Source organism: Papaver somniferum, chromosome 1, assembly GCF_003573695.1.
Source record: "Papaver somniferum cultivar HN1 chromosome 1, ASM357369v1, whole genome shotgun sequence".
Taxonomy (NCBI): domain Eukaryota; kingdom Viridiplantae; phylum Streptophyta; class Magnoliopsida; order Ranunculales; family Papaveraceae; genus Papaver; species Papaver somniferum.
Window position 1 is genome coordinate 237,098,008 of NC_039358.1, and position 26,181 is coordinate 237,124,188.

At 35.9% G+C, this 26,181-nt stretch overlaps 3 protein-coding genes and 1 long non-coding RNA gene across 4 annotated transcripts; 1 reads left to right on the forward strand and 3 right to left on the reverse strand.

The window, feature by feature from the left end:
* The first annotated feature begins 4,612 nt into the window (after positions 1-4,612).
* LOC113338997 lies at positions 4,613-6,537 on the forward strand. The gene is made up of 2 exons (XR_003354908.1): positions 4,613-5,482; positions 6,075-6,537. It is a non-coding gene; the product is annotated as an uncharacterized LOC113338997 (long non-coding RNA).
* Positions 6,538-6,794: 257 nt separating this feature from the next.
* Positions 6,795-7,755, reverse strand: LOC113273341 (F-box protein CPR1-like). The gene is made up of 2 exons (XM_026523079.1): positions 7,485-7,755; positions 6,795-7,276 (listed from the first exon to the last, which is right to left on the reverse strand). The coding sequence occupies exons 1-2, from the start codon at positions 7,753-7,755 to the stop codon at positions 6,795-6,797; spliced, it is 753 nt and encodes a 250-aa protein (XP_026378864.1).
* A 9,624-nt stretch (positions 7,756-17,379) lies between these two features.
* Positions 17,380-21,631, reverse strand: LOC113339003 (poly(ADP-ribose) glycohydrolase 1-like). The gene is made up of 10 exons (XM_026584404.1): positions 21,225-21,631; positions 20,881-21,087; positions 19,793-19,896; positions 19,432-19,642; positions 19,162-19,266; positions 18,724-18,842; positions 18,458-18,601; positions 18,199-18,352; positions 17,994-18,056; positions 17,380-17,857 (listed from the first exon to the last, which is right to left on the reverse strand). Exons 1-10 carry the CDS (start codon positions 21,486-21,488, stop codon positions 17,669-17,671), a joined length of 1,560 nt encoding a protein of 519 aa, XP_026440189.1. The 5' UTR covers positions 21,489-21,631; the 3' UTR covers positions 17,380-17,668.
* Positions 21,632-23,288: 1,657 nt separating this feature from the next.
* On the reverse strand, positions 23,289-24,246 carry LOC113273347 (transcription factor bHLH162-like). The gene is made up of 3 exons (XM_026523083.1): positions 24,187-24,246; positions 23,586-23,939; positions 23,289-23,372 (listed from the first exon to the last, which is right to left on the reverse strand). The coding sequence occupies exons 1-3, from the start codon at positions 24,244-24,246 to the stop codon at positions 23,289-23,291; spliced, it is 498 nt and encodes a 165-aa protein (XP_026378868.1).
* Positions 24,247-26,181: the final 1,935 nt, after the last annotated feature.

Genomic DNA, 26,181 nt, shown 5'->3' on the forward strand with positions numbered 1-26,181 from the left:
TACTATAAAAATGAAGAGAAATACTTGAAAAAATAATTCCATAAGATATATTTTTATGAACAAAAGAAACAATCCAAGGTTAATACTAGTTGCAAAAATATAATTCAAGGTAAATGAATCTTAAATGTGCAACAAGAGGCTGCAGAGAAGAATAAACTAATAAAGATATCATGGTAAAAAGCTAATAAACGATATCATGGTAAAAAGCTGCACAGAAGAAATGAAGGCTGGAGATGTTCTTAAGCAGGTACTTAACGTTGCTTTTTCGCAGGAGGATGAGGACACGTCGTCTTGTTATGATGTGCCTGAGTATGACAGTTACCGCACGTAATTTTTCACTTGAAACTTGCACTACCTGTGTTAGGAATCCGCTTCTTCTTTGGCCTACCATGTTTTTTTCCTACGACAGTTGGTGGGTTCACGAGATCTCCAGTAGCAACATCAATAGGCTTGTCGTAATCAGGAATGGGCTTGATAGGACGATCATACGAAGCACGGAATCTAGCAATGCTGAAATACAGATTAATGTACTCGTAAATATTGATGTTATTTGAATGCATACACGCAATAGCGTGATCACAAGGTAACTGCTCAGTAAACCAAACCCTACAGCTGCACCGAAACCTCGCAATATTAACAGCATGCGTGTGCTTTCCATCAAAAACTTCTCACTCCATGTCACCAGACTTGGTTATTCTCTACTGGACACCGACACGAATGGAAGCCAACACTTTTTTCTCTAGCCTGGGACAAATGAATCCTTTATACTCGCCCCCTTCCTCTTCCTTGTACTCATCTGTTCCATAATTTTAAGTATGATCCAGTTAACAAGTGTTGCAATAGGCATACATTTTGCTTCCTTGATCCAAGAGTTGAAGGACTCTGCAATGTTTGAACACATGTCTCCGTAACGACATCCCAGACAATGTGCATTGGACCAACATTCCACTGGAAGCTCACTCAAGAATTTTTGAAGACCATCACATCCCATATCCTTCAACTTTTGCATACCCTGATCAAAGCCTTCATGAGTCGATGAATAGAAACATTCTTTGAACAAACCCATCGCAGCACCATGCTCTCCCTTTTTCTTGTTGGTCTTACTGTGGACATTATTCTTCAAATGCTGGTAACACCAAGCATGATAGAAAGTTGGGAAAACATCACGAATCCCTTGGATCAAACTCTCATGGCGATCCGAAATAAAAGTTAGTACACGAGGACCCAAGATAGATTCTAGTTTCTTCAAGAACCAATGCCAATTCTCAACAGTTTCAGCTAATACGATACCATATTCCAGAGGAAATATTCCTACAGAAACAAAACAAACACAAAAAGAAAAAATCATATTAAACTGACTGAAACTGCTATTGTACAGAATGAAACCAATTTCATTCTCTAGTATGACTTCACCAGTTTCATCCAGTGATAATCTGACATAAAAAAAAAATTTATGACATCAAAAATAAAAGAAGACGTACCATTATTCGCATTCTTCCCGGTATCCGCCATAAGACAACCCATTCGGTTAGGAAAGTTGCATCCAAGAACAGTACCGGGCGACAATATTCGAAACCAGAGATGCAAGCAACGAAGGATCAGAACAAACTCTTAAACTCACCACCTTCGACAACTAAATCAGCCCTACTACCTGGATCGTGTTTCTTCACGGCTTCACACCACCATCTCAAGTCAGTGTATGATTTAGTGTCCTGGCCATACAATTCCTTGAAACATAATTCTTTCCCGGCATGCGCCTGATCGTAGCTCACTTCCAACCCATAATCACTTTTGAGTTCTCTAACAATATCCCTGGATTTCTTGTTGGGATTCTGTTCAATCTGCTCAAATATCAAACTCTTGATAAGTTCGCGCGTAACCGGATCAGCCTTTGTTCCATCACTATAACCAGCACAACATTTATGTTCCCCGTTATAGGCCTTGAGGAATAAGTGACCCTTCACATTGGAAGTCTTGGGAGCTGCATGGAACATCCAGTCGCATTCCAATTTCTCCTTGTAATAACATTCCACCGTATACCGTTCTGGATTGCTCTTGACGACTCTCACCCTGCGACCAAAAAAATGGTTATATTTATCAACAACAAGACGAGCTTCATCTCGTCCTCCATAAAAATCTTGACCAACACCTTTTATAATAAACTCCCATTCAGCCGCCTTGCAAGATCTTTTAATTGCCAACTTTTCATTGTATATACGTTCTTGAGACATGGGGATATCTTGAGACGAAACAAGCTCTTGAGAGGAAGAAATATGTGACTGAGCTAAAAGCAACTCCGTCATTGTAGGTGTAGGAGTAACTTTACTGCTGCTCGGAAGATGAAAACGATTAACCAACTGAGCTCTGCTAGGGTCTGGTGCTAAACGAAACTCGCTCATTCTACTGCTGCTCGGAAGATGACAAGGATTAACCAACTGAGCTCTGCTAGGGTCTGGTGCTAAACGAAACTCGTCATTCTACTGCTGCTCGGAAGATGACAAAGATTAACCAACTGATCTCTATTAGGGTATGGTGCTAAACGAAACTCGCTCGTAGTAGGTTCACGAACAAAATCAGGAGCACGAAGAGGAACACGTTCAAATAAACGAAGCTCCAAGAAAGACAACTAGTTAACAATACACAATGACAAGAAAGAACAGAGCTTCACATCACTGTCAACAACATTGCTTCTCCCCTCATAGTCAAATACAAACTGAATTGAGTCTGGTGAAATGCTATTCCAATAAGAATAGACATGCGCCTTCAACTCATCAACTGTTGACTTCGTAGTAACTTGGTATGGACATGCATCGGTACCCCGGATAACCACGCAAAGAAAATGACGATCCATCTTCAAAAGGAATATATAAAAACAAATCTTCTGAATCTGGATGTATTCAATTGATAATATGTAAAAAAATTAGCAGCAGTACATACTAATTCAGTTCACATCACAATTGAACACAGAAACTTCACATCTGTGTTTATTGCATTGAAAATCAGATTACTAAACCCTAGAAAACATGATTCGAGACAAACCCAAATAATGGAAAAATTGAAAAATTTACCAGTCACATAATCAACTAAACCCTGGATATTTAAAATCAACAACTAAAATCAAAAATTAACAAAAATTAATCATCAACAACTAAAAATTGCTTCAATATCGACAGAGAAACTTCAATTGGACAAATTGAAACTTACCGATTCGACGCTATTATAGAAACTTCAATTGCTTCAAAACCAACTCAGAAACTTCGATTAGATGAAACTCTAATTGATGAAACTTCGATTCTACAAACGTATTAAACAATCGCTAATCATCATGATTGATAAACGAGATATGAAGAAAAAAACGATCTCTGAATTGTCGATTTCTGCAGAGCTCTGCGGGAAGGGAAGAGGAGGTTCTGCAGAGCTCTGCGGGAAGGGAAGAGAAATAAATTCTCTTTGAAAAGAAGGGTTTAAAAGGTTAGGGGGTATTTTAGGTAAGAGACATTTTTTTTTTAATTTTCCTGGGCCCAATATCCAAATTGGCTATATAAACAGAATATTTCTGATTTTTGGCTATATAAACAGTATCAAAAGCTAAGAATCTATATGACCCAGGAATTTTGTGTTTTGGTCTTTTTGACCAATTTTGTGAAAAAATTAATAATACTAGACTTCTTTCAGTGTGCCAGTTACGCGTAGTATCGATCTGTTCTTCAAAAGGTAGAGACTTGAGTTTTTCGCAATCATGTAAAGACAACTCCTTCAAAGGAAGATAAGTTGCCAAACCACTCTGGAAGAGATCAACGAAGTAAACATGTGTTTATTTAGATATCGGAAAATGGGTCGTTTGTGCAAATATTATTAAAACATGATTCTAATGGATGAGTAAAAATTAATATGGGTGAAATGGACACCAAAAAAATAGCAAGAATGAAACTGGATTCATCCTGGCTTAAAATTAAAAAAGAGCGAGGATGAAACTGGATGCATCCTGATGTAAATTAAAAATAAGAAAAAGTATTTGAAAATGGGTAGGATGAAACTGTTACGTCCTGACTATTTTTATATTCTCGTCCATTTAAACAATATCAAATTTTACATGTCTTTTTCACCCACGAATTGTTGATTTTGATCTTTTTAATCAATTTTGTGTTTAGATATCTTATAATGATGTGAGGTATTAAAATTGCTCAGGCAGATTAGACCACCTATAACAATATTCAACTCATCAAGCCCTAGGAGGTATCATATACCATCTGGTGATGACTTTAGATATTTACACTCAATGATAACTAAAGATGCGAAGGAATTCATTCTCTTGAAACTTGGGAGCGATGTAAACAGAGGAGAGACTTTTAATTGCATATGGTAAAGAGAATTCTTAAAAAGATAGTTGGTGAGCTATAACTGCACCAAAAATTTCATGAGAAAAATTTCAATCATATAGACTTTTCAATTGACAATGATATTACACGATTACCCTTCCGGGTTTTTGTTTCAGTGTAAAATCATCGTAAATATCTTAAAACGTGAGGGACATATTCGACTTCAATCTTCTTCCCCGTATTTTTGTTTCATCTCAACTCAATTCTGAAGCTCTAAGGTGAAAACCAGCGAGGAGACGGAGAAAACCACCACCACCATCCTTCTCCTTCAGTTTCATCCTCTTTCACCACTACCACCATCACCACCACCGCCCTCTTCTTTGTTTTTTTTCTTTCTCTTCATTTTCTCGGTAGTTTTTTGTATCTCTTTCTCATCTTTCTTCGTCCCCAAATCATGTAACAATTTTCTACGGAAACTTTTCCTTAATCTACGTTATTCAATTTCAACTGGGTGAATCGATAGAAACAACATCTCAACATCAAATGGGACAACAATAATCTAATTAATTAACCTATTTTCAGTTTTGATGTTTGATTTTAAGGAGAACTCACATCAAATCGAATTGGGTTGCGGTAGGAATTGGGTTAAAGGCTACATGTAATTTTGAGTTTTCGTACTTACAAAATTATTGATTCCTTTGATCTCTTAGATTATTATTTCTGTCACTGTAAAATTTGGGTATGAGTTTTATTTTTTTAATGGTTTTAGTAATTTTAGTTAAGTTTTAGATATGAGTTAAAGAGTTCATTCTGGGTATGACCGTCAATTTCAGGTGAAATTTAGAAAATCAAATCGTTATTTTTCAGCTTGGGGGTTAAATGTTCAATATTTTCCATACTTCTAAATGTTTGTTGAAATGCCTAATAGAAAATAACATTTAGATCTGCTTTGGTTAAGAAGTCATCTGTTTATATAAAACTAATGTTAAATTTTCAGTTGTGCTTTATGGTAATGGAGTGTACACAGGCTCACGGAGATCAGGTGGGAGTTACAACTTATAAGGCATTCTTACTGAACTTGGTAATGTCAGCTTGCAAATTTTAGAAACGCAACAATGTAGATGGAGACTCAGGTTGACCATTACGCCCATTTTAAAGTTCAGGTTAACTGTCCATTATCTCTTAATTCTATTGTCGGGAATGCACGTTTGAGGTTCAATTAGGATCCCTACCTAGATTGATTAGTTGTCATACATATTGTTTTCCTTTTAATTATGGGATTAGTTTTCATACATATCATTTTTGCAATTCTATTTTTTGGCAGTTCCAAATTGTTAAAGCATGGCGCCAATTGTGTAACCTGATTTCTCTTGGAATGGCACATTTTCTACTTGCCAAAGTTCGTAGTAGATTAACATTTAGGCCTTCCATTATAGTTTTCTTCGGAAATACTCTTAGTGTTAAGTTTCAATGTTTCGGTGGAATTTTGTTAATGATCAGCACCTCATTGAATTCTCGCCCTAATGAATTTCTGACAAATTGTACAATGCAGTAAATTGTGGATGTTTGAATTTGGTTCCTTACTGTGTGATGTATGTTCAATTTAATTCCTTTACTGTCTCTCTATATTTTGGTATTTATAATATTGGAAGTTATAGAAACAGAATACCATAAGAGGAGGGTGAGGTTTGCTAAAATCTTTTGTGGACTTTGTTTTGCTTAATTCATTCTAAACATGTTCTTTAATGAATGCAGGAATTGGATGAACTGAAACATTGAAAAGATGCAAGTTTCTCATCAAAGATGTCATGTTCCCACAAGGAAACTGCTAACGTTCATGGAACCTAGGTTAGATGGGGAAGGAAGGCAACATCAACACTGTTGGTATAATGAAAATATTGTTGCTTATTAAACTACGTGTATTCAAGCTTCTGCCAACATATATAGTTGATGCAAACCCAGATGAGGTAGATGCAGCTGGCATAACAACGTGGGTGTTTTCACGATATACACAACCCAATCCAATACTAGACTGGGGTTTCTTCTTGACAATATGTTGATATTGAATTTCATTCATGGCGGTACCTTATAAGCAAAGTGATATTTGGTCTTTGTATTTTTTCTCATGTCTGTCGCAATATCTGTAAAAGACGCAGGCAAAAACACTTATGTTGCTTCTTTATTTTATTTTTGTAAATGAATATTTTTTATTTCGGGATGGAGCGGCAAGCACATCGCGCGCGCGTGTTATTCTAGTGCCAAGAAGCATAAGCAAGAAAACAAAATACGGTAAATACCTTCGTAACTCCAAATCGCTCGCTCCACCTTTACAAATTTACCTGAATTGAGTGAAACTAGACTTCCAACAAAAGTAGTCGCATTAGAAAATCTTGGCATGCAGGGGATATCAAGAGTCACAAGTCGTCTGCTTTTGGGGTGATATGAGACTAAAGCATTCTTGCCCAAATCTTCGTCTTATAAGGTTTCATATCGGATTCCAAACAATAAAATCTTGCCATTCTTATCGAGATAATGCAGGGGCCTGAATGCATCAAAACTTGTTTCATCTTTTGAAAGACTGAAAATTTTGGTCCAAGAATCTATAACTCCATAATCTGTCATCACCCATAGATCAAAATTGCCCTTGCTGGATGTAGCATCAACTGATAGGTAAAGATCCTCTCCTAAAACACCCACTTCCATATCTTCATACGAGTACGATTCACCATCTAGATAGCAACTTGGTATTTGGATCTCTTTGGTTTGCGCTTCTTCAACTATATCGAACGAAAATATAACTTTACTTTGTTCTATCCAACGAATAATTCCATTTAAAGGCATATGAACAATATCACATATATCATGACGTATGTTTCCAATATTTTTCCATTTATTTGAACCTAATCTAGAAACCCAAACGTTGCAAGAATGATCGCCGTCATATGCATCATTGTCCACTATTTCAAACAACTTGTAATCATCAATTTTCCAATCGTAACAAAATCCACAACTTGAAATGGCGTGCTCGTTATATCTGTCAATACTGATTGGTATTGAATTCTGGTATTCTCGAGTTAATGGATTCCATAAACAGATGTCATCCCAATTATAACATAAGCCGATCAGACGAATTGATACATCGAAAAAGTTGTGTATATGTATTACTTTGGAGATTAAGTTGAACAACCATATGGTACGATGAGGATGTTACGTCAAAATCTATGGTATGATAATAAGCATCACCCTCATCCTTGAATGATCTTAGTAGGACACTAAACTTGTTATTCTCAATGGCATCGTGAAGATGCATCTTAGTGAACTTAGGGTCTTTCAACAATTCATACCAAGGTTTACATACACACATGAAACGAGAGAGCGATTTAACGGGTAGCTTCGAAAGTATAACCATCATCATATCTTCAGGAAGGCTCGCCATTGTATTGAATGAATAAATAAACATGAGGCAGCAGAGTATTTATAGAGCATGATGTGAAGTCCTAAACATAAAAAGGAAATACTGGAAGTGTAGTTGTCATAAATATGACAATTACATTCCATTATCACTAAATGGGAATTTAGGTAATCATCTTCTTATTATATGAAATGTGGATAGAATTACTAGGATTGATCAAGCTATTACAATGATCTATTTTTACTACATTTACTTTCTCTCTCTATTTCTTGACCAAGACTCATTCTAGAACCCCCCTTACAAGTAATGACCTCTCTCCTTTATATAGGACTTTACATAGTGGATGACAGCTAAGAAACTCATTATTTTCGGGATCACTATGCGACCCATTCGCTCATATACAATCGCTCATCTTCGCATAGCGTAACTCTTCGCACAATTCTTCACACTTTACTCGTGACTTTGCTGACATCATCTGGTACGCCATCTCAACTTTGTTGTGTGCGATATTCTTCGCGTAGATTGTATTCTTTACTTTGCTTGATTACTAATGTGTGCGATATTTTACTCTTACATCTTGCCTCTTCTCATTTCACTAATTCTTCAGAATGAGCGATATGAGAAATTCCCGTCTTGCAAATCGCACATGCTTATCTTTTTTCATTTTACTTTGCGGACAATTTCCCGGGTTTCAAGTTTCTCTCCACACGTGTCGATTTTCTTCCTCTTTACCGGCTTGAACTGTCTTCAACCGGTTGCTTCTTTTCACCTATTTAAGGGTTTTTCAACAGAGTATAACCCTTCTTTTCCTTCTTTTTATTCTCTGCAACTATACTTCTACATTTATCTTCTCTCTCTTGTTGCTATTCATCTTCATCTGTTAGTATCCATTTCTGCTACTGTTGTCACCGATTTCTTCTACTATTGTTCTTCCACCATGAACTTTGAATCGAAGTTTGTTTCCTTTCCTCATGATGATTATAATTATTGATTTTAACCATTCTCATCTAATTTTTTTATTAACCTAATTCCCATACTTTTGCAGGAAAAGTTCTTCTATTAGTGCTCTTCAAATCATGCAAAAACCCAAATCTTCTTCGAATGAAAATGAAGAACCGCAGAAGAAGAAAACAAACATTGATAATAAATAAACTCATAAGAGGAAAATTTCGCACAATAAAGAAGTAAGAAATATCCAATTTATTTGAAACAATATTGTTGCCTCTATTTCTTATCTATTTTATTTACGCAGGCTTCCGTTTCTGAGATGGTTGATGATAAGAAGCAAAAAGTTAAGAAGCTTCGCAAGCCCATATCAATCCCTTCAAATCTTTCTATTCTAGATTTTAGTGCTGCAGATGTTGTTCCTATAACCACAGTTCAACCTTTGCATACTAATCCTCCTATCATTCCTACAATAATTCAAACTCCTGAGAAAAATGTTCTTGTTACTCCTACACCATCGCAAGCTTCTGAGAAGAATGTTCCTGCTACCCCTTCACCAACAATCCGTCTTAGATGAGAATGTCTATGTTACTTATGATGAGCTTTTTCTTGAAAAGGAGTCTCCTGTGAATAAAGAGTTTTCTCCTAATCGAGGAATAAAAAGTACTCCTTCTATTGCCTCTGCGACTCCATCGCATGCAAATCAAGTTTTTCCTTCACCCATTAATTCTATCTCTCAACCAAACCTTCCACAAAAGAAATCCCCCGTCTCAACAGATTTTACCACTCCTTCTTCTCTTTCCTTATTAAATTCTTTTCCTTTGAACAAGAAAGCTTTGGATAGTATAAAACTTGATACTCGAACTCTATCCGACATCATCAACTCTGCCCCATCTTTAACTGATGATCCTTGCAAGTTTCGCTCTTGTTCTGCCTTAAGCAAGCTTCTATGTGAATTTCTCGCTGATAAAGCTTCAAGGGATGAGGTCCTTTCCCAAATTGACCCGAGCTTCCATGTTTCTCTAGATGTTCTGGTAACTATCTTCCGCACCTTAGCTTTATCTTCTTTTATGCTACTTCCAAGTTATACTAACTTCATCTTTTTTCTTTTAGGACTCTCATCGTCGCATGATGCTAGCTGAAAAGCATTTTTGAATCTAGCTGTTCTCAGTTAGAACTTTCGCAGAAAAATGTTTCTTTGGAGAAGGAAATACAAAAGCTGAGAGGAGAACTCCAAGTTAAGAGTTTTGATGCTGAAACTCTTCGCAACGAAAATCAAAAACTTAGAGGTATTTATTATTATATTTGAGTTACTCATCGTATTCTATATTCCTTCGCATACATTCATTTTCGTAAATTTCTTCGTGCATTTATTAAGATTTAAACCGGAAGCGAACGAATGAGAAGTATGACTTTCAATTCCTTGCTGAAGATACTCATGCGAATAACGAGAAGTTGCAGTCTCAACTAAGCCAATTAAATAATCAATATTCATATTCGCTTGATCAGATTAACAATCTTTCCCATGAAAATAACCATTTTACTCAAAAAATTGAGTTTTTTAATGATCAAATATCCTATTTTTATAAATTGTCACGCGATGCTATTTTATTACATCAAACTTTATCAGAAGAAAACCATACTCTTTCTAGGGAGAAGCTATCTTTCTCGAAGAAAGAAGCAATGTTTTCACATAAGTATTCAATTCTTCATGAAATAAATGAAAATCAAGTGTGAACTCTTCGCGCACTGAAGGAACGGTACGAGACTTCGCCTAAAGATTTAAGATCCCAAAATGAGAAACTTATTCAAAATAATAAAAGTCTTTCTGTGAAGAAGAACCAGTTTCAAGAACAATACAGTCAATTGAAGAATTCCCATGATGTTCTTAAGAAAAAGAACAAATCTCTTTTTTCTGAAGAAAAGAAGATTCGATCTCGCCTCAGTGGTTCAGTTGGTGATGTATTTGATAAGGCTATGGAAAGTATGAAGGAAAATACTCTTGCTCTTTCTAAATTCTTCCAAGGCAGTCATCTAGAGTTGACTGCCTTATTATGATTTCTTGGTATTTCTCTGCACAATGTTGATTTAATTTTTTTTATTTATGGCTATTTATTATTCTTTATAGATTCTGAAAGATCGCACCAGTCTGTTGTTACTCAATTGAAGTTTGAATTATCCAAGGCTCGCAAAGAATGTGCGAATCTGGAAATATCTCGTGGGAATCTTAAGCTCTCTCTTTCTGCTTCTCGAAGCAGAGCGCGAAGAAGGTTCGCATACCAGAAGAATTTTTTAGAGATGAATGCTAGAAATATTGAAAGAGTTGCTATTCGCAAAGGTCATTCTAGTGCCCAATCTGTTATTGACGGAATTCTTTTAAGCAATTCTCTCCCAGCAGTAAAACTCCCCATATGTAACGTGAGTGCGGATGAAGAATATACCGAACCAGATAGTGATTATGACTTTTTAAGTGATGATGAAAAGGATGAAGATGAAGAAGAAAATCATCAAGAAGAAGAGAAGTCTGCTAATGAGGCCAATGCTGAGATTGAAAATCAGCAAGAAGAAGAGAAGTCTGTTGATGAGGTCGTTACTGAGATTGAAAATCCTGGACCCAGTGCTAAGATTTGAAAAGTATTTTGAATAAGATGCTGCTGTTGAGCATTCTTGATTTCCTTACTTTATTTTGACGTATTTTGAACCTTCGTATTTTTAGATTTGTTTATTGCAAGGAAGATGGTATATCATTGTTTTAATTCCCATACTTGCCTCTTATTTTATTTATTGTAAGAAACAATTGTGCGAATCTATCATTAGTTTGTTTAATTTACTTGGGAGGTCTTATTTTTCCTTCATATGTAAAGGTCTTATCTTGCCTCATTCTTGTGCGACGAGATCGCAGGCGGTCTTTGCATTTTAGTACATCGACCCATTGATCTCGTCTTATCCTTTTCGCTTGTATTATTTCCTCTTCAGGTTTGTCGCATAAATATCACAAGTCTTAATACTCCCATGAGTAAAAGTCTTATGATATTTACGTCTTTTGACACAATTCAGCTCCCTAATGGAGGGTGCCGTCCTTATCTTCCCCTTTGGTTGCCCCTTCAAGGAAGCTTACCTCTATCGGGTTAAGATTATGGCTCTTCCCATCCAGTTATTTAACAACCAGTTGATTTCGCAGTCTTGCACACACTACCGATAAGGTTTATGGCAGCAAGACCGCACCCTAAGTAGGGTATCTTCGGACCGAGTGCAGCATAGTCAGGACTTGTCAAGAGTGGCAAGGTACGCTCCAGACGCCCCGGGCACTCTTGATTCAACCGTGTACCTCGGCGTCCTGATCGAGTTTCTGCACTCCTTGGGAGAGCATTTCTCACCTTAAGCTCTCAATAAAAGATTACTATCTTAGGCTGAAAATTTAAGGTATCTCTCCCGGATGGGAATTATCGTTTAATTCTCACCCCAAATCTCCACAACTCAAGTTCCAGGGTCGGTGTAGCCTTCCCTTGAGTCATGCCTTCTAGGTCTTTCCAATTATGACGTGCGATAGGTCTTACTATATTGCCTCTTGCATATGAGCGAACTAGGGTGCACGCCACATTCGGATTCCTAGCCAATATGATAATAAATATCATTTTATGTAGCCTTGTATCAAGGTCTTACTTTGCTTTTATAGAATTTCGTAATTTTCAAGCGAAATATTCGCGTTACAGACTTGTTCAAAAATATGAACTTACAGACTTTTAACTGTTTATCCATGCGAGTTAATTCACAAGTGGCTATGGATAATATTTTTTCAAGAACTGCCTATTCCAAGGTTGATCTAATTTACGACCTGTATTTCGTCCTTCAGGATCCATTAATTCATAGGCTCCCTCTCCAACTATTCTTTTTATTATATAAGGTCCATCATAGATTTTCTCCAATTTTCCATCTTTTCCTTTTTGATACACTGGAATTTCGCGTAGCACTAATTCGCCCGGTTGGAATTCTTTTATTTTAACCCGCTTGTTATATTCTTGAGCTAATCTTTTTTAATAATTTTCCATGTGGTGCAAAGCGACTTCTCTTACTTCCTCCAAATCATCCAATTTTGTTAAGATCAAGTCCGCACTTAAATTCTTTTCCCAAGCTTCTCTCTTTGTGGTAGGGATGATAACTTCTGTTGGTAGCACTGCCTCTACTCCATATGTCAAACAAAAGGGCGACATTCTTGTTGCTTATCTTCTTGTAGTTCTGTAAGCCCATACTACATTATGTACTTGTTCTCACCATCCTTTGTTGTGCCCTTCTAACTTTTTCTTCAGGTTGTCTGCGATTGTTTTATTTGTAGCTTCTACTTGTCCATTACTTTGAGGATACAAAGGAGTACATTTGCCACTTTGAATTTTGAATGCATTGAGCAGCATTGTTATACTCTCGCCTTCAAACTGCTTCCCATTATCAGACACCAATTGTGCAGGAATGCCAAATCTGCATATAATATTTTCAAAAATGAATGTGAAGATGTCTTTATCGCGAATATGTTGAACTGCTTTTACTTCTGCCCATTTAGTGAAATAGTCTGTTGCGACAATTAGGAATCTTTTTTGCCCCGTTCCTGATATAAATGGTCCAACAATATCTATTACCTATTTTCCAAAGGGCCATACATTTGTTGATGTATTAAGCATAGACCCAGGTGCATGTATCTTCTTGCCATGACGTTGATATTGTTCGCATCTCCTCGAAACTTGTTTTGCATCTTCATGCATGTATGGCCAGTAATAGCGCTGTATTTTTACCCTATATTGGAGTGATCTTCCTCCACTATGGTTGCCAGCATCGCCATAGTGTAATGCCTTTATAATTTCGATTCCCTCCTTTTGCGTAAGACATCTGAGCGAAGGTCCAAAAAATGATCTTCTATAAAGAACACCATCCCTTAATTCATAATTTGTCGCACGACTCTTTAATTTGTGTTTCTCTAATCTTTTCCTCGGCAATTATCCCTTCTCTAGATAAGAGTGTATCCCAGTTCTCCAATTCTTTGTCTTCGCTCACATTTTCTTCTTGTGTATCGTCTATGATCATCACATCTGTTTGCACTTCTTCACCCTTTTCTACAGATGGTAATAATAGTGTTTGTATTTTTATATCCCTTGCAACCAGATCTACTAACATTGATGGTATGACCGCCAATGCATCTGCAAGTCTATTATCTTTTCTCCCTATATGTCTCCAGCTTATTTTTGGAATGTGCATTGCTAAATCCATAACCAATTTCCTATATTTTTGCAAAGATGGTTCATTGGTACTATATATGCCTTCTATCTGACGAATTACCAACTGGGAATCACTAGATATTCATGCATCATCAATCTTCATTTCAATAGCTAATCTTAATGCGTGGACGACTGCTTCATATTCAGTTTCATTATTTGTGGATGCGAAGTCCAATTTAAATGAGTAAGCCATTCTCGCTCCTGTTGGTGAAATGAATACAATACCAATTCCATTTCCTTCTCCATTGGAAGATCCATCCACCAATATCTCCCATCTATTTGTATTTCGCTCAGTTAGTAAATCATTAAGATTTCCATGTTCTTCATACACCTCCATCATTTCTTCTACATATTCATCTTATTCTATTGGAAATTCTGCAAGAAACTATGCGATTACTTGAGACTTTGGTGAAGATAAAATTTCATAACCAATCTCATAGTTTCCTAATTGTGCATTCCACCTCTCCATTCTTCCAGACCTCTTCGAATTCTTCATTGCATTTTCAATTGGTACTCTTGTTAATACTTTAATTTTGTGAGCTTGAAAATAAATGCGAAGCTTGAATGATGCATATACCAGTGCGAGAATCAACTTTTTAATTTTTGAATAATTTTTCTCTGCGGAGTTATACGTTTTTCTTATGTAATATATTGGTTTTTCTACACCTTCATCTGAATGTAACAGTATTGCACTTAATGCATGAGATGTTGATGCTAGGTATAATAACAATTCTTCTCCCTGCTTCGCCTTTGGCATAATGGATAAGCTTACTAAATAATCTTTTATGCTCTGCAATGCTTTGTCGCACTCCATTTTCCATTCAAATTTGGTCCCCTTCTTTAGTATATTGAAAAAGTGTTTACATTTGTCCGAAGATCTTGCAATAAATCTTCCCAATGATGCTATCAATCCATTTAACTTTTGAACATCTTTGACTGTCGCAGGTGGTGCCATATCTCTAACCGCTTGTGCCTTCTCCGGATCAACTTGTATTCCCTCCTTGGATATAATATAGCCTAAGAATTTTTCCTGATGATACGCCAATTACACATTTTTCTGGGTTTACTTTAATATTAAATTTTCGCATTTGTTCAAATATTGCTCGCAAATCATCAACATGATCTTTCGCCTCTTTGCTTTTAATTAGCATATCATCTACATAGACTTCTAATGTTTTATGTATCCATTTTTCGAAAACTTTCTGCACCATTCTTTGATAAGTCGCACCTGCATTCTTCATTCCAAATGGCATTTTCGTGTAACAATATAAACCTCCTGGTGCGAAGAAAGTAGTGTGTTATTGATCTTCTTCTGCCAAAGGAATTTGATTTTAACCTTTATACCCATCTAACATTGTGACTCTATCATCCCCTGTAGCTGATTCCTCCATTTGAGGTATGTCTGGTAAAGGGAAGCTGTCTTTAGGGCACGCTTTGTTTAGATATGTAAAATCTATGCAAATCCTAATTCCGTTGTTCTTTTTAGGTACCACCAACATATTTTCTATCCACTCTGGATATTTTGCCTCCCTTATAATTCCTGCATCTAAAATCTTCTGCAATTCTGCTTCTATTTTAGGATGATAATCAGTTGCAATCTTTCTTATCCTTTGCTTGAACGACTTTACATTCTTTTTAATGTCTAATTTATGACACGCGACAGACGGATCTATTCCTGGCATTTCTTCCATAGTCCATGCGAAAATATCATTATATTTTCGCAGAATGCTTTTCGTTTTTTCCTCTTCTTCTTTATCCATTTTAGTTCCAATTCTTAATATTTTTTGTTCTTCTTCAGTTCCTATGTTTATTTTTTTTTGTTCCGCTACAGTAAAATTCGCTTTTGGTTCCCCCATAGGTGTTGGTTTCTTAATTTCTTTAATTTGTCCACCTTCATCCGCTGATTCTTCGCCTGGTATTCCTTTTCCCTCTTTCGGTCTTATCATGTATATTCGAAATTCCTCTTCTTTCCTTTGTTCTTTTGCTTTTCTCCATCGATCCTTTCGCTTCTTTGCTCGCCCTTCATAATTTCACACATCTATTTGATTACAAGTATTCACAACCTTAACATCTCCTCTGGTTTCACCTATACCGCTTGGAATTGGGAATCTAATACATTGATGTAATGTTGACGCTACGGCCTTTAGTCCATGTACCCATGGTCGTCCCAACAACATGTTGTATGGTGACTGAATGTCAATCACACACAGTGTTATCTTTGTTTGAACCTCTCCGAGTAATATTCGCATCACGATTTTTCCTTTCGGCTTTGTAATTGCTCTATTGAATCCATGAACATTATAGGATATATGTGTCATTTCTGCATCTTCATATCCCATTGCTTTGAATGTGCGATAAAATAATACATCAACTGCACTTCCTGTATCTATCAATCGCCCATCCTTCAAATCCCCTCTGTTTTGCAATAATTTTTTCTCGCTCAGCTGTGACCATAATTACCAATGGATCTGTTCACTGTAAGTTTTCTTCTGGAATTTCATCCGCCACAAAGTAAATCTTCACCTTTTCTCAATCTTGTAATGGAAATTCTTTGTCTACCGTCTCTATGTTCTTGCCTTCATAATTTCTTTTATGAATTCTCCCTGTTTTGTTGCTTGAAAATCTGCCTCAGAAATTGATACTCTAGTTATCTTATTACACTGTATATCTCTGCCTCTGCCTTGAATTGGTATGATTCGTGTTGTCTTCATGGATCCCATATGATTCTTCCTTAATTTCCCTAAGATTTCAGATCTATTAACAGGAATTATCATCCAGAGCTGTTTCTAGCGCCAAAAATGTAGTTGTCATAAATCTGACAATTACAATCCACTATCAGTAAATGAGAATTTAGGTAATCATCTTCTTATTATATGAAATCTGGATAGAATTACAAGGATTGATCAAGCTATTACAATGATCTATTTTCCCTAGATTTACTTTCTCTCTCTATTTCTTGACCAAGACTCACTCTAGAACCCCCCCACAAGTAATGACCTCTCTCCTTTATATAAGACTTTACATAGCGGATGACAGCTAAGAAACCCACTATTTTCGGGATCACTATGCGATACATTCGCTCATATACAATCGCTCATCTGCGCATGGCGTACCTCTTCGCACAGTTCTTCACACTTTACTCGTGACTTTGCTGACATCATCTGATACGCCATCTCAACTTTGCTGTGTGTGATATTCTTCACGTAGATTGTATTCTTTACTTCACTTGATTACTAACGTGTGCGATATTTTACTCCTACAGGAAGTACTTAAACTAAAAGTCCTAATTCTAAGCAACTACTGAAACATAAACCAATTACTACAATATATAGAAACTCCAAAGATAAATAGAATTTGCAATTATTACTGAACTAGAATTTTAAATAGTGTTGGTTTCCCGACACCTTTCTTTTTCTTCTTAGTAGCAAATTGCGAGATATTGAAATCAAACAGGAAAGAGTAATTTATTCAGAGGGAACTGACACTTGTAGGGTGCACAAACCATGTTTCAGTATGTGACACACAAATACAATATAAGACAATGACTCGTAAAACAGTTGGAAATTTGAAGATTTCCCTCCAACTTATCTCACATCTTAAAATGATTTTGTTATCATGTTCCAGTTCTAGATCAAAGTTCTAAGCATGTGAGAAATGCTTGTATAACAATTAATCACTCTTCGGCGCACCTCAAGTAATGCCAAATATATACACAAGTGCAGAAACATCTAACGTTTTTCTTTCTTCTTCTTTTTCCATTTCTCCTTTTTTGTCATATGAGGTGGCGCCAAAGATGGAAGGAGCCAACTAAAAAACCCGAGACGGGTTTTACCGTTTACTCTCTGAGATGAGTACTCCGCCAAGATATCCCAAAGATCTCCGACTGTCCATCCGTACGACTGAATCAAACAAGACACCTGTCCAAATCGAAAAAAAATATGTTCACATATGCACAATGAAAAGCTTGATAAAACCATAAATGGAACTTGGAGCCATTATCTATTGAAACCATTTGTAAAGTAATTAAGTTTAGACAGCCAAAGAGAAAAATACCAGCTCTAAATTCTGCAGAGCTTCATGCCCAAATGTGTAGTACGAAATAAAAGGTCTTAAGGCCTGCATATACAAATACAAATTGAGTTACCCCCATGATACAACAGCATGTAGATCAATAATTATCATACCAGCAAATACATTGTACAAAAACAATAAAACTAAACATGGTGCAAAAATGAGAGGGAAAGGGAAGGAAGGTAACCTGAGAAGCAGCAAGCCACTGAAGCATAGCCTTAAGTTCAGGATCTCCTGCAAAAGCACCACATCCCCAATTCCCTGTTGCTATTCCAATATCATCTTTGACATGACCATGTTCATCATGATCAAAAAATCCGCACCACGCCTTATTTACCTCCCTGTGGTAACCAAGCAATTCAAATCCTAAGTGTAAGGGAGGACCGGATCGGGGAAAATAAAAAATAAAGGATAAGAGAGTAAGTAAAGAAGAAAATTTATCTTACCGAACAAGGTTTTCGAGCCTAAATTGTTTTATTCCTAGTCTTGGAGCTGCGTCAATTGCAATTATCCTGGTTTTGCGTCTTCCCATGAAATCTGTTAACTTATTATCTGAATATTCACCCGAAAAAAGGAATGCGTTGCCGTATCTGCATAGCAAAGATGACGAAATGAGAGTGAGTAAGAAAAAAAGGAAAAATCTGCATTCTCAATGTGATTACAAAATCAAAGAAACAACAAAAAGAAACAACAATTAGATGAATCAACTAACCCTGTGTAATTTGAAAATCTCTCCGCGCCCACAATTTCAATAGCTTCGTTGGCATCCATACAAGGCAAGAAGAGTATGCCAATAATTAACTCTGGATCAATTATGAAACGGATCTCTTCCTATATTGGTTGAAATTTTCGAGAATGTACTGAATTAGAATTACCACGAAATCAAGATAAAGTCTAGCAACAAATATAAATACCGAACATTTTCCTACTGTAAATGGATTTTCTTTAATACTTCACAGAGAAGAACAAATATTTTCCTACGTACTTGTGAGGCTGTTGGAAGCTCCTAGACTATAACCTGACTGATTCAACTAAGCCTTATTAGTTTAAATGACTTCTCATATAACTAGTAACGTATTAAAGTATATCTACTATTAAAAAAAAATCGTATCGAATGGCTTACTTAGAATTAAGAAAGAACTTGACAAACCTGTACGCAGCCTCTACCCATCACACCACCACCAATAAACTTGTTGGCGAAGTCCACTTCAAGAGCTTCACGTGTCTGCTCCTCTATTAAGCCAGACAGAAAAACCTAGAAACACGCCAGCCAAGAATATGTATAATGAAATCACTAATTGTATAAAATCAAGAAAATATACATCTCCTAAATAGAGTCAGGGACAAAGATCCCAGTATCCAGAACTCAGATGGCGATTACTAGCAGTTGAGAGTTATGGATGGTCGAAACAGTAGTGACCTCAAATTGACAGAGTGAAGTGGTAGATTTGCTCCAAAACTCAGCTTCAGGATATGATACACCAAGCGAACTACCTTCTACAGCCATAGGAATAACCTTTCGATCAAATGAGACGCAGTTTATTGGCATGCATTCTGATATTCTTTCAAAGTAGTGTACCAGACACCTTATTTTATGTTCTATGTGCTGCTTGTAGCTGGGATGAAGGTTTCTGCAGAAAAAAATATATTAAAAGCTCACTTGCTTGCTACAAATATACCTCATAGAGAAAAAAAAAGAAGAAGAACAGATCAATACAAGGATAAGTCTTTAACTAGAAGGAAACAAAGAATCCCAATTACAGTTTAAAGTGATGACATACGCAAACAAAAAATCAAAATTGATCCTTCGAAGAAGTTTGGCACGCCTATCAACGGTCGGAAACAAGCAAAAGAAAGAGCAAGCAAGAAGAGCACCAATCAATTCCTGAAGAACACCAAAAAATAACAAATGTATCATTGACAAAGTCAAGATCTGTTCTTCGAGTGGTCAACAGCCTTCTTTCTCTAGCTTTTTCACCAGTAACTACAGGTTATAATCAAGATAATTGTTAGGGGGAAAGCCACTTTTACTAGAGGGAAAGCTAGTTTTTGGGTGGATTTAGAAAAAAAATTCTCATAATAATAACCACTTATAGGTCTGGTGCGATTGGAATTTTTATGCTGGTTGAAGAGACGTTCACACGAAACATGGTAATGAGCTATCAGACTTGCAGGACCACAGCAATCCACACTACAATATGGAGAAGTCATATTTGGTGAAAAACTTGGTCAAGTTTGCGCGAAACAATGCTGGATCCAATGTGCAATAGTAAAATGAAAACAATGGGACAGTAGGCATGTAGATATTGTTAATGTCTTCCTGATTAGATATATGTGTGTAATTGTGCTTAATGATCAATGATTCCAGATTGTAATTTTTTAAAACTCTTTAACGCACGGAAGGAGGTGCGCCTCTTCTTCTATCTCGTCGAGTTGGTTTCAATCTAATTTTTCTGAAGTTGTTCATGACATAAGCATCTTTTCGTGGTTACATGCGCAAAATTAAAGCCATTCATTAGATTTTCCACAAAAATATGAAGAAAGCAACATAGCTGAATTTGAAAAATCATTAATCATCTATCTCGTTTTTGCTTTGTTTTGAAAACTGGAACTTAAAACTATTCACGTGTGCACCTTTGGGAAGGCAAAAAATTGATCAAGGAAAGAAAAATTCTTCTTCATGTCTGGCACTGATGTTCAAATTGTATTGGAAGTTTGGAACAGATCAGTCTCTTGTTCCATCACGGGAGAATTCCCGCTGTTGGTTATTTATTTTTAATCCACCCAAAAATCAGCTTTCCCTTTAGTAAGAGTAGCTTTCCCCTATTAATTATCATAATCAAAACCAAAAGCTAAAAAGAGAGTGTACCTGGCTGAGAAACACCTTTCCCGATTCCTGCGGACTCAACATACGAAGTCCAGTTCTGATTTTAGGATAACCTACTTTCTCTCCACGATGAATTTCATCTGCATCTCTATAATGATCTTCCAATAGAGATGGTAGCTTTAATAACAAAGTTGCTAACGCTGGTACAGTCTCTCCAAACCATTTCCTCGATTCAACAGGAGACATCAACTACGAAAACAATTAAGTCAACATATAATTGAAGTTTTAAAAAATAATAGAAATCACCAATTTAGTTATTTTCTAAGCAATGTATCTTAAATCAACAATATAGAGAGATAGGGAAAAGGGTAATAAGTTTTCAATACCTCGTTGAAGAAAACAGTGTAACCTTCTTCAGTACCATGAGAGAGCTCAGAAGAAGGGTAATCAAGATACTTTCTGAGATTTGAAATTGTATGAAACAAAAATTCGCCAGAGTCAACTCCACTATGATCAGGACCTTCACTCAGAGATTCTAATGCTTCAATGATTTGATTCGGCCATGAAATATCATAAGATGATGATGATGATGATGATGATACTACTGGTAAAAATGGTAGAATCGAATTCAAACTATCGAGGTTTTCCATTCTCTCTATCTCACTGTCTCTAAAACTGTCTGTTATTTTCAGGGTAATATGAAGATAGAAGAACTACAAGAAAATTCAAGCACTATAAAGAAAATTTGAAGATTAGAACGTGGACTCCTCTTTGCATTTTTTAATATTTCTCTACTTGGACTCAATCCTCTACTTGCGATCCAAGCATGAGGAGTCAACTACTTGCCACCCAAGAATGATGATGCAACACTAAAATAAATGTAGAAGAATAGTCTAATGGCAATCTTGCTGGCACAGCAGTTATATACCGAAGATTCAGTAGGCTATGATAATGTTCGTCCAGATGAAATTGCTGCATTCACTCAGAAAATGTCTCACATGATGGAAAAATACAAGCTCAATTATAAATTGTATATGTTTAAATTTTGAGATACCTTTGTAGTTGTAGGAAATCCCACAAATAACACCCCTTAATAATTCTATAGATCTAAGCATATTGAATATGAAAATGATGATAAGAGTGCTAAAATTATAAAGATGAACACAAGGATTTTTACATGGTTCGATCATTGTGATCTACATCCATGGTTTTTCACTATGATTGTTGTAATTACATGAATATTACGTTTAGAATCTCCACTAATGGATTCTTGGTAGAGCTCTAGATCTAGCTTTTACGGAAGAAGATGATAAAGAAAATAAAGTCTCTCTCTACAAAATGTGTCTCTCTCTTTTTGATGATAATTTCTCTCTCCTGCCTTTCTCTTTATATAGGTGTTTACATAGTGGATGACAGCTCACATGTAGTGGAGTACAACTCATACTGTCTCATTCTCGTGCTAACTTCTGCCTTATACCTGTGTTAAGTTCTCTCGCACTTGTGTTACGTTCTCTCACGGTCTTGATGTTGATAATGACGCACACTTGATATGTTGTGCGATATTTTGATCTTACAACCTTCTATAAAGAAATATTTTAGTTTTACTTTTTTCTTTGGAATATTGGGAAAATGCCGCAATACAAGATGCAATGTTGGAAATCTGCCCCTACATTCAAAAGTTTGGAAAAATGCCCTATTCTGTTAAAAAACCAGTTAAGTCACATGTGTGATCCCACACACGCGGAAAAAGAAGATAAATACACTCTTCAGAATTCAGGGTTTAGAATTCAGTATTCGGGGTTTAGGGTTCAGAGTTCAGAGTTTAAGGTTCAGGAGACGGCTGCGTTTTTAATGGTGGTTCTGGTGGTGATGGTGGCCTTACACATGTTACTTAACTGGGTTGAATGACACTGTTAACGGAATGGGACATTTTTCCAACTATTTTTAACGTCGGGCCAGATTTCCAACCTTGCACCCCATATTGGGGCATTTTTCCAAGTTTCTTACTTGTCCTCAACTCTACGGGACACTGGACCAGTTTAATGTCCATTACTAATTTCATTGGAAAAATTATTGGAACCGGCACTTTTTTCTAAAAATCTCATCTCGTTACATGACTACTAGAATTTGATTATATGATGAAATTAAAATTTCACATGAACAGCTCCTCAGAGAGGGTGCAAGAAATTTGACCAGAAAATATGATTCTTTGAATTACGAATTAAGTATATAAGATCCAACAAGAAAGGGATCAAAGAAAAAATCATTGACAACACAGTTTTTGGTTTTTCTTCTTTGGGTTGCCTTAAAATTTTATACTCATGAATCACATTCTAACTTCTCTTTGATCGGCAAAGAATTTGATGCCGAGAAGTTTCGAAAGAAGATCATTGGCATCATCGTTCAAAAACATATCATTGTAATGCAATAACAAGGGAACGTATTCTAACTTAAACTATAACAAATTCATGCACAAGCTTTGTTAATCTTCTTCTCACTCTTTCCACTCCAAAGCCGAGTTCAGAATCACCAACCTAGAACACACAGTAATTAATATGCACATGTAAATGTATATCATAAACTTTTTGATAATGCTAACGAATATAAACATTTCTTTTTTCAAAAAGAGAAAGTTTATAAGAAAATGCTAACATATACATTAAAACTCAAAAAACCATTGATAATATGGATGATAGATATAAATAATCATCCTTGAAAACCATTGGAAACTAACGAAAAAAACTTACTTGTGAATGTATAGTATGCATTCCTACATTGTCGATGATAGAAAAATTAGCATTAACAATTTCAGCTCTTTCTTCTTCTTGAAGAACTCGAATAATCTCATAAAACAAGGATTGCTGATTATAAATCCGACTTGCTATTACTAAGACTTTTAAAGCATACCCAAAAATGTTAATCTCGATTATAGGTGGTATCAAATCAGCTTCAGGTGGTCGTTTGACATTATTGTTGATGTTTATGGTTGATGGCCTTACCAATAAACTTTGTTTTTTTTGTTTCATCCTCTCAACTATTGTCTGCAGATTTTCGATATATTCTGTAGCTTCGTGAAGTTGATCCGGTACTGACACTAGCTTCTGGCAAACAGATTTATACTTCATTTCAAAAAGAGAAAAAAAACTGATTTTGACATACACTATTACATCCAGTAGCTAGCTCACTATCTGGCTGTCGAGATGCATGCAATTCTAAAAAAAGGATGAACAAAATGCTTATCAACCCAAAGCAGAATGATGTCCTAACACAATCTGATGCGACCGGTGGATCCTATTATATTTTTGTGAAGTTTAAAGGAGACAGAGTGAATGAGTTAGAGAGTAGTACCTTTGAGGAATTCTCCGGTGGGATGAGAAGAGAATTAAGTTGCGAGTAAAGTGATTTCATGTGATTTCTTCTGTCTCTCTCAACGATTTTTCTTTCGGTTTTCGTATTCGATGATGAACTTTCTTTCTGATTATGAGTAGGACTAGTACTCATCTCCGTATCTTTCTGACTCATATCAAACCAAATTATTTATTAAAATATTGCATACTAATAAAAAAAAAGTTGGATTTACTGGTTAAATTATAGACTTGCTTGAACATTTTGGACATAGAATCATAGATATAGAAAGAAGATAAAAAAGATTCTCTCAGGTGTGAAAGAACCAATACAACATCGAATACACCTGTAACGAAAAAGAAGAACTCATTTGTTGTCTAAAGTAGCTTTGGTTTTGATTGTTAGGGCCAACTAATGTTGATTGCTGATGTGATGTGTAGAGATGTGGAGGATATGGATAACTTTGAAAACGACTTGTCTTTCAAGTTTTAGACGACCATGGACATGACTTAAAACAGAAATATAGGACCAAAATTAATGCTGGGTTTTCTTTCTCCTTTCCAACTATATATGTATCCCAGCTGTCGTGACTTTATATATGTCAGAATGCTCGCTCTGTTTGCTCGATCAATTTTAATTCATCTGCTGTACAACTAACTTTTTTTTTTTTTTTTACAGATAATGATTTTGGTGCCGACGAGTTTGCTGCATAACTTTTCGGTACAAATTTAGAGCATCGGCGTTGTTATTCATGTGCCTCAAATTCTGGTGATGAAGCACATTTACCAAGCGGACTACAGTCAAGTGATCTAATAACTAAATATAATTTAGCATCTTTGATTCTTTTTTTTTTGGCCAACTCGTTTGCATCAAATTATTTATCGATTAAAAAAAAAAAGACAGCCTGGAGAGAGTCGAGAGACCCTCAACCATCAATTGGGCTCTTATCCTCTACCATTATCAGGTTAGACTGCTAAAGTATCCCATATGGCAGGTAAAAGAGTAACACTATATGCAGTACATTTCCCTTTCACTTTTAATGATAAAAGTTAAATGGCAGAGAATTTGGGAGTGAAGATTGTTTGTGTCCTTCAGTGGAATGAAAGAGAAATAAGGCTGTACAGATATGGGTCCATGATAGGTGCAAGGCTGAAATTCTCCCACTAAGCTGTATCCTAATATCCTATACAGGTCATGATTAAAATATCCCATCAAAAGTTCAGTAAACCCGCGCAATTGCGCGGGCTAGTTTATTATTATGGTTTACCCAATCATTGCCTTCGATTGACCTCTCTAGCTTACAACTTGAAGTAGCATTTTGTCATTCATATTGATAGACAAAAAATTATTATCCAACACAGGGTAACAGCAGGAAGCAAAAACGAAGGTGTTAAATTAATGTGCGGAAATTTCAGTACCTACTAAAATCAAACAAAAAGAAAGTTAACAAATTTTTAAGTTAAAAAATGTCACAAAAGCAAGAAAAATGACAGAAACCACTTCACTAAATTGTTGCATAACATTGGTCCCCTATGTAGGAACCTGAAAACTCTAACTGGTTTTTGCCATAATAGATGTGAATGGATAATAACATGGTAATATTTTCATGTGTTCCATAAAGACATCGTTCATGTTAGCTAAATCATACACAATAATCATGTGTTACTATGAATTGTATCGGTTTGCAACACATCTGTGCATTATGTAAATCATCTCCTTTCGGTCCGAGAAAATATTTTTTTTTCCTTGTTATTACTTTTTATGACTCCCGCAGTATGATAATGGAGAGAAACCCAAATTTTAAGTAATAATTCATAAATTTTCGTTTGCTCTTTCAGCGTCGATTATAAAACTGAAACACAAAATTGGTTAAAAAGACCAAAATCAACAATTCCTTGGTGAAAAGGACATTTAGATTTTGATACTGTTTAAATGGACAAAAATTTAAAAATAGCCAGGATGTAAACAGTTTCATCCTACCCATTTTCAAATACTTTT

Excerpts from the sequence above, each read along its gene's own strand:
- LOC113273341 (XM_026523079.1), bottom strand. The coding sequence starts at position 7,755 with ATGGCGAGCCTTCCTGAAGATATGATGATGGTTATACTTTCGAAGCTA. Across the intron at positions 7,277-7,484 it reads TGTTCAACTTAATCTCCAAA|TGGACAATGATGCATATGAC; the intron begins GTAATACATATA and ends TGTTTGAAATAG.
- LOC113339003 (XM_026584404.1), bottom strand. The coding sequence starts at position 21,488 with ATGGAAAACCTCGATAGTTTGAATTCGATTCTACCATTTTTACCAGTA. Across the intron at positions 21,088-21,224 it reads ACACTGTTTTCTTCAACGAG|TTGATGTCTCCTGTTGAATC; the intron begins GTATTGAAAACT and ends TTGTTTTCGTAG. Across the intron at positions 18,353-18,457 it reads AGGCTCGAAAACCTTGTTCG|GGAGGTAAATAAGGCGTGGT; the intron begins GTAAGATAAATT and ends TGGTTACCACAG.
- LOC113273347 (XM_026523083.1), bottom strand. The coding sequence starts at position 24,246 with ATGAAATCACTTTACTCGCAACTTAATTCTCTTCTCATCCCACCGGAG. Across the intron at positions 23,940-24,186 it reads CACCGGAGAATTCCTCAAAG|AAGCTAGTGTCAGTACCGGA; the intron begins GTACTACTCTCT and ends TCTGTTTGCCAG. Across the intron at positions 23,373-23,585 it reads TGCATACTATACATTCACAA|GTTGGTGATTCTGAACTCGG; the intron begins GTAAGTTTTTTT and ends TGTGTGTTCTAG.